Genomic DNA, 14555 nt, shown 5'->3' with positions numbered 1-14555 from the left:
CGTGCGGGCCCGGGAGTAGGCAGGGCGTACGGCACAGCCTGCCTGACCCTGACTTCCTGGGACTGGACACCTCGAGATGTCTGCAAAATGTGAGCCTCTTCCTGGCAACTGAGCGCAGAGACAAGCTGCTTTCCGGAAACCAGGATTGCAGCTGTGGACATTTTCCCGGCACCCACCATGCCAGTTAAGCCGCGAGGATGACAGGCTGAGGGGCATTAACACCAAAGCCCATCTAAAGTCCAGACGCGGGGCTCACATTCCGGGGCGGGAAGATGAGGGAACGTCTTAAAATGTCCCAGGTGGGTCTGGCCTGGAACTCTCTGGCCATGACCCTGGCCCTGTGGTCGAGGTCAGGGGTCATGCCGCTGGACTCCTAAGGCCGCTACAGTGACCTGAGCCCTACCCCGTCCCTCCCGCCGGTCCTTAGCCACCCCCGAGTTTGCTGAAATAGAAAGGGCTCCCCACGGGTGCCTAATTATGGGGAGGAGGCAGCAATTAGGCATAACAGCGATCCTAATGAAACACTGTCCCGTAAGAGAAAGGCAGTCCTGAGGGAGCGTGGGTGCCAGAGAACAGGCCGGGCGGGGAACAGCGAAAACGAGGCTGAGGACACATAGCAAGAGCTACTCCCAGCAACAGCGGCCGCGGAAAGAGCCAAGGTTGCGCATGCGCAGCAAAGGCAAAGCGCGGGATTGCGTCTACCCCTCTGCACGCAGGCGCGCCGCTTTCCCCGCCTGCCGCGGTCTGCAGAACCGTGAATGGATTTCAACACAGCGCCTCTCGAGAAAGGGCTCCGACTCCGCGCATGCGCATCACGATGAGCGGCTTTGCACGTTGCCCGACGCGAACTCTAGGTGGCGTCATCTCTCCGGCCGGGAAGAAGCACGCATGCGCGGAGGTTAGCACGAGGGATGGGCGAGTGCGCGCCGCGGACATGCGCCGTGCAGGGAGAGACGGCGGCTCGGCGGGGTCATCCAAGCGCAGGCGCAGTGCGGTGTTTGTCTGCCGGACTGACGGGCGGCCGGGCGGTGCGCGGCGGCGGCGGGGAAGATGGCGGCGTCCTCCCTGGAGCAGAAGCTGTCCCGCCTGGAAGCAAAGCTGAAGCAGGAGAACCGCGAGGCCCGGCGGAGGATCGACCTCAACCTGGATATCAGCCCCCAGCGGCCCAGGCCCAGTAAGCACGGCGGCGTGGGGGAGGGGGCGGGCGGGCGGGGCGCGCGCCGCGGGAAGCCCCGCCCCCGCCGTCAGGCCCCGCCCTCGCTTCCGGGGCGCTCTTGCTCCTCCTTCTCTCCACCCTATACCCCCTGCTGTCGGCTCGCGGGGAGAGGGTCACGGTGACCCAGGGGGGCGTGGGGCCGGCGGGCTCCCGGGCGGCCCTCCCCCAGCCTAGGGGGATCCCCCTTACGGGGCCTATGAGCCTAGTCACCCGGCCCTAGGGCAAGGCCTCCCCATCTGATGACCCGCCCCCTCACCGTGATCCTCGGAGCCCGTGTCACCGTCACCTACTCTAGGAGCCGGGCTCCCCTTAATCCGAGCGACTGTGACCACATCCAGATCCCCCGCAAACATGTACACGTCCCTTCCGACCAGATGATTTCACTCCTGCCATCTCAGTGACTGGCAGGGGGCCCCTTCTCCCAACCTCTGCACCTGGGTCCTTGTCATATGGTTCAGTGGATGGTCCACTCGCATTCATACACGCACACTTGGCCCGGCTGACACCTGAGATTATTTGACCACATATAACCCCCTATTCCTCTGATCTCCTTTTCTGTGACTGTGTCTGGTGATCCCTTTTTACTAGGCTGGGACCTTGTCCTTCGGCCTCGCAGACCCCCTCCCGCACACACCCTACCCACATACACCAGGCCCCCTCCTACTTCATCTTGGCGACTGTCTGGCCTCTCCGAAAATACACACCCAGCCTCCAGCCTGGCAACGTCGTCACCTGGACTCAAGTGACTTCCTGCACACCCACATTCACCTGGCCTAGGGATACCTGAGGCCAGTGTGGTGCTATCCCAGCCCTTGTACACCTCACCTCTGATCCCACCGTCTCTGTGACTACCTGCCTGGCATCTTATTGTTTGGAGTCAAAAGCTGCCCCTCCCCGGCACTCAACACCTGGCCAGGGATTGCCATGACACCACCACTGTCTAGTCTCTTTGTTTTGTCCCGCAGAACCCCTTCCCCAAATCTCTCAGCTGGAGGGCATGAGGCCTTCACCCTCCCCCCCCAGACCTGATGAGGAGCACCCCGCTCTCTTGAGCTAACACCTGGCCCTCCTTTGTGATTCTTCCGCGAACCATGTAGCTTATGCAGGTCCCTGTGGGGTCATCCTGATAGGAGGGGGACATGCGCCCACATCGGGGTATTCCAGTCTCTCCCTGCTCACCCAGCCTGACCTTCACAGCCTGAGTGCCCCCACCATCCCTGTGTGCAGTCCACTCCTCCCTTCCTCTTCTGACCTGGGGTAGTGTGGGCTCCTCCCTGGGGCAGATACCCTTCCGACACCGGAGGGTCCCTGCTGGGCTCTGCGATGCTGCCTCCCGCAGCCCCAGCTTGGATGAGACAGGGCTGGGCACGGGGCCTGCGGTGCCTTACGGGGTGGCTGTCCCAGGTGCAGAGTGAGGTACGGTGAGGCCCGTGGTGGGCAGGCCCCCGAGGAGCCCCCTCCAGGCGTCTGTGTCTGTGTCAGCTCCATCCCATCCTCCTGGTCCTCCCATCTCTGTGGTTTCTACCCGTCTCTGCACTTTGGTGCCTCGCGCCTCCCCCTCTTCCTTGTTATGATTTGATTTCTTTTCTTTTGGACAAATCAGTTGTTTCTGTTGTGATTTATCGTGGTGTTGTTTTTTTTCTTCCTTTTCCCCATCCAGTTATTGTGATCACTCTAAGCCCTGCTCCTGCCCCGTCCCAACGAGCAGGTACCAGCCTTTTTATCATTGCCGCTTGGACATCTGCACCATTGACCTAACCGCTGCCCCGGCCGCAGAATGCCCTCCCCCATCGCCCCATGCTGTGTGTGCGGTGTGTGTGCGCGTGCCCGCGCCTGTCACTCTTACTCTCTGTCCTTCCACCCGATCCGTGATCAGTGATGTTCGGCCCACTTGGCCTCTTCTGTGTTCTCTCACCTTCCGCTCCTCCCTTCCTGGTGAGCTCAGGTTTGGACTCCCCTGAAGAGGAAATGGGCTCCTTCACCGGCCAGGAGCCTGCCACCCGTGAGAGATCACGTGTGTGTGTGTGTGTGTGTGTGTGTGTGTGTGTGTGTGTGTGTGTATGTGTGCGCGCGCGCACACGCGCACGTGAGGGAAAGAGGGAAAGCGGGTCCAAGGCCATCGGGCTACATCTGTTGGTCCGTTCCGACAGTACGGCGAACGTGTGTTGCCTGCCGCGTGCCGTGTCTGTTTTAGGTGCTAGGGACACGGCGGCAGACAGAATATAGACCAAGGCCCCTTCCTTCTGCGGCTGACGCTCCCTGACAGGGAGCATCCTCCTGGTCTGGGAGAAGTGAAGAAAGCGGTGATGCCTTGCAGAAAAGGCAGAGTAGAGCTGGGTTGGGGTTCTGCAGCAGGGGCCCAGTTGGGGAAGCCTCTGGAGAAGCTGCGATCTGAGCGCAGTCTCATGGGAGGTGGGGAGCATGTGAAGGAAGGTAGAGAAGGCAGCCAGCTGAGGCCTGAGTGCAGTTGCCGGTGGGTCTGGGAGCAGACGTGTGTGGGGTGTGTGTGTGTGTGTGTGTTTGTGCGCGTGCACGTGCGTGCACATGTGTTGGGCTGGCAGCCTAGTACATCTGTGGCTCCTGTTGGCCATGTGCTTTCATGCCCTCTCTTGTTCTGTCTCATTCTCTCTTTCTCTCTCTTTCAGCCTCTTGCTCTCACTGTGCCCTCCTGACCTGCCGCGTGGCCTGTCCCCACCTCTGTGACCTCTGTTTTCAGGGCCTTTGTGTACCTGCCCCTTTCCCCCCACCTTAGCCACCCCACACTGGCCCCACTCAAATCTCCACCATGCTTCAGTCTGAAGGGCCCCAGGAAGCGTCTGCACCCCCCTGAGAAGTACGGAGAGGGTAGGGTGTGGTCCTCACCCCACACACCTGACAGTGCAGGGCAGCAAGGGGGCCCAGATATCCTCCAGGGGGTGAGAGCCTGGCAGTGTCTCCAGAGAGCCCAGGTACAGGGACAGCATGGGGGGCCCTCGAGTGTCCCTGAGGTGGTTGGGCCAGGGAGGGAGGGATGAGGATTCTGCCTCTGGCCATGGCAGTGTAATGAAGCAGGGGATTACAAAGCAAGGGGCTGGAACAGCAGGGAGGGGGCCCAGGAGGTCAGGCCCCCAGGCCAGTGCAGGCTGATGGGCACTGGTCCCCAGGGCCTTTCCTTTGCTCTTACCAGCCCTTAGCAAGACCCGCATCCCATTTTCAATTGTAGGCAAGGGTCACATGCCTGCCCCCTCACTCTAGATGTGGTCAGGGTCCCAGGCTGGCAAGGCAGGGAAAGTGCCCAGATGCCAGCAATTCAGGCATATTTGTCTCTGTACGTTGGTCACTGGGCCCACGTCACCAGGTGCTTACAGAACTGGAGGAGGAAGGGGTGGGCCGTGGCAGGAGGTGTAGGTGGGGGGGGGGGGGGGCCAGGGGCAGAGCGGCAGGCCCCAGGCCTCCTGGCCGTTCTCCACGAAACGTCCTCTTCTGGCCCCTTAGCTCGTGGAGCCAGTGCCCTACCCAGCTAGGGACCCCTTCTGGAGCACTTCCAGGGCCTCTGGGGGTATGAGGGTTGAGTGGAGGGTCATGTGTCTTCTCCAGGGACCACACCGGTCTCTGCTCCTCGACCCTATTGCCAGCCCAGCCAGGGAGGATTCTAGCCACTCAGAGAGCCTCCTGTCCTGTCCCGGGCCCCTGTCTGGCCTGTCTCTGCAGTGCCTCCTCTGGGCAGCTGGGCTCCAAGTCTTGGCTCCCATTTGTCTGTCTGTCTCCTGCCCTCCCGATCCCCGAATGCCGCCTGCCCGTCCTGGGGTGACCGCTGCCTGCCCGCTGCCTGCCTGCCTGCCTGTAGCATGCCCAAGCTGTCCGCATGCAGGCTGCTGAGAAGAACCAAACCCCACTGCCTGGCCCATTCCCCACCTCCCGTCCCACCAGCCCTTGGAGGGGCTGTGCCGCCTGGATCCCCTCACCCAAAGGACACAGGCCCAGCCTGGGGTCCTACCCCCACCCGTTGGCCCCAGCTTTGTAGGCCGAGCTGGGAGGCTCAGAAACGAGCCTGCTGGCTAGAGGATGGCCCTCCCTGACCCTGGAACAGAATGTGCGGCAAGGCAGCTGGAAGCTTGCGTCCCTCGCTCATTGTCTCCCTGGGGTGGTCTGCTTGATTCTTATTGGGCAGCCACGTGCAGTGCTCCCAACAGGGCCAGAGCCCAGGCTGATCCTGGCGGGCGTTCCTTCCTCACGTGGTCCGGAGCGTGGGCACCGTGGCCCTGGGCCTGCTCCTGGGCAGAGGTGGGGCAGAAAGGGACACATAAGGAAGACTGCCTGGCTGAAGGGTGCCATCAGCCTCTGGGCCTTGATCCTGTGTCAGCATAGACTTGGGGACAATCCCTCAGCCTCGGGGGACCACCCCTCCCTGCCAGCCCACTCCATCTTCTTCCAGGTCAGGGGGGCAGGAGAAGGCACCCTGAGAGTGGTTGGGGGTGGGAGGGAGACCTTAGCTCCTCCAGCCCGTGTCTGTGTTGGCCTACCTGATGCCAGGGAGGGGAAGACCGGAGTCCCCCGAAGACCCCACAGTGCCAGCTAACCCCTCTCACCCCTGGTCTCACCCCCCCCCCTCCCCAGCCCTGCAGCTCCCGCTGGCCAATGATGGGGGCAGCCGCTCACCGTCCTCCGAGAGCTCCCCACAGCACCCCACACCCCCTGCCCGGCCCCGCCACATGCTGGGGCTTCCGTCAACCTTGTTCACACCCCGCAGCATGGAGAGGTGAGCTGTCGAATGGGGCCAGCTGGCCAGTGCGGGGGTCAGGAGGTCAGTGTGGGGAGGCCGCTTTGCCCGCCCCAGGGAGGAGGGGGGTGAAGTCTGTGGGAACCCCTGTGTGACGGGGACTGGGGTGGCCTCAGTTTGGTTGGGACCCTCCTCCACCGGGACCTCCTCCCTGTTCCCTCAGCATCGAGATTGACCAGAAGCTACAGGAGATCATGAAGCAGACGGGCTACCTGACCATCGGGGGCCAGGTACTACCTCGCCCTGACCCCTGGGGGGGCGGGCAGGACACGTGGTGGGGCTAGGTCTTTGTCGGGGGCAGGCGGAGACCCGGCAGCTCTGGATGTCCTCGACAGCGGTACCAGGCCGAAATCCACGATCTGGAGAACCTGGGCGAGATGGGCAGCGGCACTTGCGGCCAGGTGTGGAAGATGCGCTTCAGGAAGACGGGCCATGTCATTGCCGTCAAGGTGAGCCCCGCCCCCGTCCCCAGCGGGCGCCCCGCCCCGAGACCGGGCACTAAGGCTCCCCCCGCCGTCCCGTGCAGCAAATGCGGCGCTCGGGGAACAAGGAGGAGAACAAGCGGATCCTCATGGACCTGGATGTGGTCCTCAAGAGCCACGACTGCCCCTACATCGTGCAGTGTTTCGGGACCTTCATCACTAATGTGAGTCCAGGCCTCTGGTGTTCCCCTGCCTCTCTGTGGGCTCCCCAGGTGTCCTTGCTGATCTCCGGGTGTGCCCCCTGCTGCTGGTCTGTGTGGGGTGGGCCGGAGGGTGCGGCTGCCCCCCGAGCCGGCACGTGCCGCCCCCACAGACGGATGTTTTCATCGCCATGGAGCTCATGGGCACGTGCGCTGAGAAGCTCAAGAAGCGGGTGCAGGGCCCCATTCCCGAGCGGATCCTGGGCAAGATGACGGTGGCGGTGAGCAGCCCGAGAGGGGTGCGGCCGGGCGGGTGGCCCCTGGGCCCCCATCCTCCCATCACGGGTGCCCTCCGCTGTCCTCGCCGCAGATCGTGAAGGCGCTGTACTACCTGAAGGAGAAGCACGGCGTGATCCACCGTGACGTCAAGCCCTCCAACATCCTGCTGGACGAGCGGGGCCAGATCAAGCTCTGCGACTTCGGCATCAGCGGCCGTCTCGTCGATTCCAAGGCCAAGACGCGCAGCGCGGGCTGTGCCGCCTACATGGCAGTGAGTGGGGGTCCGGCGGCGCCCCGGCGGGCGAGCGTGGGGATCTGGGCGGCACGCCTGCCGCAGCCCTGGGGGTACATCGTCCCCTTCTCCCACCGGCAGCCTGAGCGCATAGACCCTCCGGACCCCACCAAGCCAGACTACGACATCCGGGCCGACGTGTGGAGCCTTGGCATCTCCTTGGTGAGTTGCGGGGCCCCTGCCAGCGTCTTCTTGGGATACAGACGAGGGCGGTCAGGGAGGGCGGGGACCAGTCCTCGGCCCACCCAGCCCGCCTGCTTCTGTCCTAGGTGGAGCTGGCGACGGGACAGTTTCCCTACAAGAACTGCAAGACAGACTTTGAGGTCCTCACCAAAGTCCTGCAGGAAGAGCCCCCGCTCTTGCCCGGTCACATGGGCTTCTCGGGGGACTTTCAGTCCTTCGTCAAAGACTGGTGAGGAGCCCCCCCCCCCCCCCCCAGTGCTGTGCTCTGGGAGGCAGGGTGGGGTCAGGTGTGGCCCTGCGCTCAGAACAGCCAGGGAGATTTGGGGCTGGCGGGACCCCCCCCCCCCCCCCGGGGGGTGGGGGCAGCTGTGGGCGAGAAGGCTGCAGTCAGGGCGGGGATGTGGGCGGCAGCTGGAACCCGAGGCCCGAGTTGGCCCTGTGGGCAACTGGCAGGATGGCCCTCAGGCTTGGCCACAGGAGGTTGTGAACAAGCCGATGTGCCCCGGGGCCTAGGGGTCTGTGTGTCCCGCGGCGACAAGCAGAATGATGCCCGTGTGGTGTCCCCATTTGATTGTCGTGCGGGAGAGCCCTGGTCCACCTCTCCCGTGGGCCCCTCCCAGCCCAGGTGGGGCTTCCGCCGCAGGTGGGATTTGTGCAGGCCCCGGGTCCTCTGGCTTCTCAGCCACAGCCGCTTCCCTCCAGATTCTGAAGACCCCTGTCTCAGAGGGAGGACAGTTGTGTTCCCGGGACAGCCAGGCCCTTCTTCCCAAGCTCTGATTTCTGTTTCCTCCCTCTTCTCTGTTAGCCTTACTAAGGATCACAGGAAGAGACCAAAGTATAATAAGCTACTTGTGAGTATCTGGGGCCCCTGCCTCCCCCCCCCCGACCCCATCTGGACATCCAGGGGCCTGTTTCCCCGCTGGGGCTCCTCCCTGGTCCTAAGCCCTACCCCTCGGGCCCGCAGGAACACAGTTTCATCAAGCGCTACGAGATGCTGGAGGTAGACGTGGCATCCTGGTTCAAGGATGTCATGGCGAAGACCGAGTCACCGAGGACTAGCGGAGTCCTGAGCCAGCACCACCTGCCCTTCTTCAGGTAGCCACGTGGTGGCGGCCAGCCCCACCGGGGGCCGGGGGCATGGCCACAGGCCCCCCCTTCCCCACCTGGCCACCCAGCTGCCCGCCAGGGGAGACCTGGGATCTGGATGGCTGCTGAGGGCTGAGGACAGAAAGTAGGGGGCGCCGACCCACCCCCGACTCCCTGCCCACCAGCTGTGGACAGACGGGCTCACCAGGCCCCAGCCCTTCCCGTCCCGGGGTCAGCCGGCCGTGCGCGTCCCCCTGACAGACACTGTGAACGGAAGACAGCAGGCCACGAGCAGACTCGCTATTTATTCAGTCGTAACCTCTGGGCTGGGGCGGCCCCCAGGGCCCGGGAGAGAGCCGCCCGTCCTGCCCCTTCCCTCCCCACCCCACCCGCTGTGTGTTGTCCCCTCTGCCTCCCCTCTGCGAACACGTTCCTTGTGTCTATCCCCTCTCTCTCATCCCTTGTCTACCTCTCTGGCTTTCCCCACCTCCTTCCCTGCCTCTGCCTCTCTCCTGTCCCAGATCTGGGCTCTGCCACCCCCAGGGGTGAGGGGGGGGGACCCCTGGGTCCACTTAGGTCTCCAGCAACGGCGAGTCGGTCGGCTGGTGTCTTCGCCCCAGGAAGGCGGGCTGGGCGTTATGACTACAGCTGGACCTGGGCTGGTCTTTCTCTCTCTCTCTCTCTCTCTCTCTCTCTCTCTCTCTCTCTCTCTCTCTCTCTCTCTCTCTCTCTCTTTGATCTCAGGGGGTCCTTTTTGGAGTTTATTGTATTTTATTGTACTTGGTGGGGTGTTTGGGGGGTGGGGGGAGAAGAGCTTGTTCTCACGGGGTTTGTCGGTACCTTCAGAAACTTTTACCAAAGTCATGTTTAGCTGCTTGCGGTGGAGCCCCTGACCGCCTGTGGGCACGGGCGTCTGGGGCTGGGGGCCAAGCCCCAAAGGTGGGCTCTGGGGGCGTTCCTCCTCCCTCGGGGCCAGCCCTCGGGGCTAGAGACTGGCCACAGCTTGGGGGGTGAGTTGAGGACCTCAGGGGGCATGGAGGGAGCCCAAGGGGCCGCGGCCACACAGGGTGGCCTTCAGGGAAGGCGGGCACAGGGCACGCCGAGGGCAGCAGGCGCTGCCGCGGCAGGGAGGTGGTGGAAGGAGTCGGTGGCAGGAGCGGGGCCGTGGAGCCCCGGGGAGGCAGGGATTGAGGGTGCAAGCGGTGAGCGTGGGGGTTCGAGGACGTGTGACGGGACAGAGGTGGGGCTGGCTGAGGGCTGGGCGTGTGCAGGCAGTCACGCCCTCGTAGTGCCCCTGAGCGCCCCTCGACTCCCCCAGAGCTGGCCAGTCCGCCCGAGCCCTGTGCAGCAGCCGGAATGGGAGGGGGTGTGTTTCCTTTTTGTTGGTGATGCATGCAAACCAAGTGGACGACAAAACAAAACAAAACAAAATGAAAAAAAACAAAAAACCCACCAACACCAAAGGTGAGGAACTTGGCCGGATGTAGCTGAAGCAGTCTAGACCTAGGCATCCCTGTATTCTCTTGTTCCTGTCCATACTCACGAAATGCCGCATGTTTAAAAGTACGCAAGTTCTCTGCTCTTTGCCCCCCCCTCCCCGGGAGGGGAACGGCCACCTTCTCCCGCCCCGGTCTCCTTTGTGAGGGGATGGGCGCAGGGTGGGGGGCCGACAGGCCTGGTCCCCCATCCTCCCTCGCCTGGCCCGGCCAGGGGGGCCTTTGTGGGTAGCTGGAAGGTTCCATGGCTGGTCCCAGGGCCAGCGCAGGCCCTAGGCCGGCCACCTGGATTTACTTTTATTTAACTATTTTCTGTTTTGTGAGTGTGTCTGCCCACCCCTGCCCTCCTTCAGTGTTAAGTGGGAGTTCTGGGGGAACCTCTTCCCCTCTGCCTCTTTCCTGGCCTGCCCTCCGTCACCGGTCACCAGCCCTCCCTCTTGACCAGGCAGAGGGTGGAGCGGGCGGGCAGGGGCCTGGGGTGGCCCACAGCCCCCTTCTCTGGTCGCCAGTATTCCCCTGTCCCTTTTTAAAATGAAATGCCCTCGTTTGTAAATCCTTAGACGCTTGAGAATAAAACCCCTCCCTTTTCTTCCACCGTGTCTCTGTGTGTCTAGAGCTCGGCAGGACCGGGCGGGAAGGGGCTGTGAGCCCTGAGCTGGGGGGCCGCGGGCGTAGTGCCTTCCTCTGCGTGGAGGGGAGACTGGAGCCGGGCCAGGGCCTGGTAGGGCGGTATTTGTAGTGAGCTGCCCGATGCCGAGCGACCGGGGTGAGGGACCTCCCCCCCCCCCCAACCCCGATGGCCACAGGTTGGCCAGAGAGGAGCCCTTAATCCCCGGCAGGCCTTGGGTGCTGGCTCTGATGTACACCCTTCAGTCCACCGCCCCCGCGCCCTGCCTCCTGGGGTGGCCGCTCAGCCAAGGACAGGGCTGCCTGCCTACCTGCCAGGCCTGGGTGCCGCCCGCCGGCGCCTCGGCTGCTGGGGCACACCTGCCAGTCCAGCATGCCAGGTGCCGCACTCCTGCTCCTGGCCCTGCTCTCGGGGGTCTCCACCTTACCCAGGGGGCCACCTGGTACGTAGAGGTTGGGGACGGGGCCTGTCACGCTGCCATCCCTGTGCTGCCCTTTCTCATCCCTGCCTGGGGGAGCGGGTGGGGTCTGCCTCTGTCCAGATGCTCCTGGACCCCCGACTTCTTCAGAGTCCCTGGCAGTTAGGCTAAGGCCGATGGCTGCAGGGGAGGAGTGTTCAAATGCGTTTAGGAAACGCGGGTGGGGGGGGGTGTCCTGAATGAGAACACTTGGCAAGGATGCCGGCCGAGTGCCTCCCCAAGGCGGAGGGCGCGTGCGTGTGTGTGTCCCCACCCTTTGCTACTGCTGCTCTCGGTGAGGAACCTGGACGAATGGAGAAGCCAGAGACCCCCGCAGCCTGGCTGAGCTTCCGCTGTGCCAAAGGGCAAGGGGACAGCACCCTCCCTACTGGTCACAGTACCCTTGGAAAGGAAGGGGTGGGGCCGGCACCCTCCCTGAAAGCTGCTGCCCCCACAGAGCAGCCTGGGCCCCTGGGGTTGCTGACCGCCCCCCCCCCATCAGGCACCCCTCAACTTCCCAGCCAGGGATTCCCTGGCCCGCTCTGGGTGGAGAAATCGAGGCCCGGGAAGGGGGTCTCCTGCAGAGGCGAGTGGCTTTGCGCCCAGCCTTGGTTGCTGGACTGTGGACAGCCCCTGGGTCTTCAGGGGACACACAGCGACTCTGCCAGCAGTGAGGCAGGAGCGGGGCGTGGGTGCACCCCTCACCGAAACAGCACCCGTTTTCCCAAGGAGGCGGCAGAGGCGGGGAGGTTGGGTCACTCGCCTGGAGGGTCTAAGGGAGAGCGCGGCCTCGTCCTTCGGGCTGCCCTTTCTCCCCGCCAGCGCCCCCATTCCCGGCGGCGCCCGGGCCCTGGCTGCGCCGACCCCTTTTCAGCCTGGAGCTGTCCGACGCGGAGGACGCCTTCCCGCGCCGCGCGGGGCCGCTCGAGATCCCGGCCGACAGCCGCGTGTTCGTGCAGGTGTGGACGCGGGGCGCGCCGGGGAGGGGGGTGGGGCCGGGCCTGATGCGGGGCGGCGGGTGCTGATGGCGACCCCGCCTCCTAGGCTGCCCTGGCCCGTCCCTCTCCGCGCTGGGACCTCGTCCTGCACCGCTGCTCAGTGACACCGTCCTCCCGGCCGGCCCCGGGGCCCGCCCTGGCGCTGCTGCGCGGGGGCTGCCCCGCCGACTCCTCGGTCGTCTTCCCGCCGCCGCCGCCGCCGCCGCCGCCGCCGCTCCCGGGTGCTGCCCGTCCCGCGCGCTTCAGTTTCAGCTTCCGCCTGCGCCCGGTCTTCAACGCCTCGGTGCAGTTCCTGCACTGCCAGCTGAGTCGCTGCCGCCGCCTCCGGGGAGCCCGCCGGACGCCCGCGCCTCTGACGCTGCCCCCGCCCTCGCCGGTGCGCGGGCACCCGGCCGGGAATCTGGGCGCCTGGGCCAGTCGGGGGTTGGGCATGGACCCTCTGGCCTCTAAAGGAGGAGCCCCTCGGAGTTTGTGGATCTAGGGGGCCGACGCTATGGAGCCTGGAGACAAGGGCCCCTCGGAGCTGGGGATAGTCACTGGGTCTCTCAGTCTGGTGGCTGGGCGCAAGGACCGAGAGGGGGGCCTGTGGGTCTCTGCACAAGGGTTCCTCAGCGGGCGGGGAAGGAGCCCTGGGCTTGCTCTGGGAGGGGCTGGGCGGCTGGATGCAGAAGGCGGCTAAGGGGCCAAATTTCTGGGTATCCAATGTTCTCAGAGAATCCGGTCGTGTGACTTTGAGGGGCTGAAATTTGGAGTCCTCAGGCCGGGTGGCTGGCTGCTTGTACATCTTGGGCGCTGGGCTCGGGGACCTCTCAGGGGGTCGGGTATTCCAGGGGCTTATTGGTGCGCCTCCCGGTTGCAACAGAGAGCTGGACACTTAGATCTCTTGGGGGCCCTGGGGACAGGCCCCTGAACCCTGGGGCCTGACATCCCCATCCCTTGCCTCCTCCTGCCCACAGTGTCTGCCTCGGGATGAGGCGTGCGCGGGCGCCGGCAGCGGCAGCGGCAGCGGCGAGAGCCCGGGTGCCGACAGCCCCCACCTGCACACGCTGACGCAGCCCATCGTGGTCACGGTGCCGCGGCCACCCCCCAGTGAGCGCGCAGTTCTCCTCCGCACGGGTCCTTGGGGTCGGGGGAGGGGGGTGGGAAGGACAGCTGGGGCCCGAGCCCAGTCTCCGTGTTGTGTTCCCCACAGGGCCGTCCAAGGGCGTCCCCGGCCGAGCCGTGCGCCCCGAGCCGCCTGCGCCGGCCCCGGCGGCCCTGGAGCCCGCGCCAGTGGTGGCGCTGGTGGTGGCGGCCTTCGTGCTGGGCGCCGCGCTGGCCGCCGGCCTCGGCCTCGTCTGTGCGCGTTCAGGTAGCATCCTCCGCCCGGGCCCGCAGCCTATTCCAGCGAGTCCGGACCCCGGGGCTCCGCGACCCAGCGGGTGGGGCTGGACCATCCCTAGACCCGCCTCCGCTACGCCCGCAGCAGCCCCCAGGGGGCGCTCTTGGCCCGACCCAATGAGCGGCAACCCCTACCGCTCTGGAGCCTGCCTCTCCTTTCCAGCACCCCCAGCCCCCGGCGTCCTCCCGAGAGACTCGGCCGGCGGCCCCCAGCCCAGGAGGCCCCAGTGAGGTAGGTAAATTTGGTGACGGGGGTGGGGGGAGGCTGTAACGTGGGGCCAGCTGGAAGAGGGGGGTGCTGAGAATGACTCTTCACAGGCTTTCCCTTGTGCCAGGGAGTGTTCTGAAGGCTTCACGCCTATTAACTTCAGTCATCCTCGCAACAACTTCCAGGTAGCTCCTATCATAAGCCCCATATTAGAAATGAGAAACATGAGACACTCTCTGAAGTTGTCGAAGGTCACAAAATTGGGTGGAGCTGGATTCAAACTCAGGCACTGGGTCACCCACGGCCAACTTCGGGCCCTGTGTCACAAATGGGGTCCTCAAACCTCGGACAGACCCAACACCCGCCCTCACTCCGGCACACAGATCGATGGAGGAGGCGGATGATCAGCTGGGAAGGGGGTGTCCTCTACCTCGTTCGGCCTGGGTAGCCTCTCCCCAGGGCTGGCACACCCCCGGCGGGGTCCTGAGACACACCAGCCACGCCTCGAACCAGGTCCGCCAGGACTGGATCGGCCGAGGTCGACCTCTGACCCGATGGGACCGCCATCCCAGCGTCCTGCACCCTCCCGCCTCCGACCCGCTGCTCCGCACACCCTCCCACCTGGGCTCAAAATAAACATCTGGTCTGACCTGCTGAGTTTGAAGTCTGCGTGTGCGCTTGGCGCAGGTGTAGGGGGCAGGAAGCAGAGGCCTCGGGACCAGGACTTAGGGGGGTCTGGGCTGAAAGAGGTCCAGACTGATACCCTTATGTACGTGTGCCAGGGGAGATTCAAGTGTTGTCCTAAACAGAGAGGGATACCCAACCCCACCTGCTTAAGTTTTAAGTAAGCCCCGCCTCCTTCCTCAACCCCTGCGCCTGCCCACCTGCCTCGTGCGATCTTCCCAAAGCCAGGCCTTCTCCGCTCTCCACCCCCACCACTTGGACCCTGCT

General features: G+C 64.6%; 2 protein-coding genes across 3 annotated transcripts; both read left to right on the top strand.

Annotated features, from left to right (window-relative positions):
* The first annotated feature begins 989 nt into the window (after positions 1 to 989).
* On the top strand, positions 990 to 10527 carry MAP2K7 (mitogen-activated protein kinase kinase 7). 2 transcript variants are annotated; one of them, XM_030298888.1, is made up of 12 exons: positions 990 to 1174; positions 2877 to 2924; positions 5813 to 5954; positions 6139 to 6205; positions 6311 to 6424; positions 6502 to 6621; positions 6771 to 6878; positions 6968 to 7147; positions 7250 to 7330; positions 7438 to 7580; positions 8157 to 8202; positions 8316 to 10527. In XM_030298888.1, the coding sequence occupies exons 1-12, from the start codon at positions 1051 to 1053 to the stop codon at positions 8448 to 8450; spliced, it is 1308 nt and encodes a 435-aa protein (XP_030154748.1). In that variant the 5' UTR covers positions 990 to 1050; the 3' UTR covers positions 8451 to 10527. The 2 variants fall into 2 exon arrangements, with proteins under 2 accessions (XP_030154748.1, XP_030154757.1); XM_030298897.1 differs by lacking the exon at positions 2877 to 2924.
* Positions 10528 to 11237: 710 nt separating this feature from the next.
* Positions 11238 to 14240, top strand: TGFBR3L (transforming growth factor beta receptor 3 like). Its single transcript, XM_030335223.1, is given in 9 exon segments — positions 11238 to 11415; positions 11513 to 11828; positions 11830 to 11977; positions 12063 to 12392; positions 12895 to 13105; positions 13209 to 13367; positions 13482 to 13623; positions 13732 to 13789; positions 14064 to 14240. Coding segments are annotated over 9 exon segments (1719 nt in total).
* Positions 14241 to 14555: the final 315 nt, after the last annotated feature.

Source organism: Lynx canadensis, chromosome A2, assembly GCF_007474595.2.
Source record: "Lynx canadensis isolate LIC74 chromosome A2, mLynCan4.pri.v2, whole genome shotgun sequence".
In the NCBI taxonomy this organism is placed as follows: Eukaryota; Metazoa; Chordata; class Mammalia; order Carnivora; family Felidae; genus Lynx; species Lynx canadensis.
Note: the sequence above shows the minus strand (reverse complement) of the source record. Positions and strands in the feature narration are given on the sequence as shown.

Bases quoted from the DNA above. Each gene is read 5' to 3' on its own strand.
- MAP2K7 (XM_030298888.1), top strand. From the start codon at position 1,051: ATGGCGGCGTCCTCCCTGGAGCAGAAGCTGTCCCGCCTGGAAGCAAAG. The intron at 1,175-2,876 runs GTAAGCACGGCG...TTCCCCATCCAG, and splicing joins CCCCCAGCGGCCCAGGCCCA to TTATTGTGATCACTCTAAGC. The intron at 7,331-7,437 runs GTGAGTTGCGGG...CTTCTGTCCTAG, and splicing joins GGAGCCTTGGCATCTCCTTG to GTGGAGCTGGCGACGGGACA.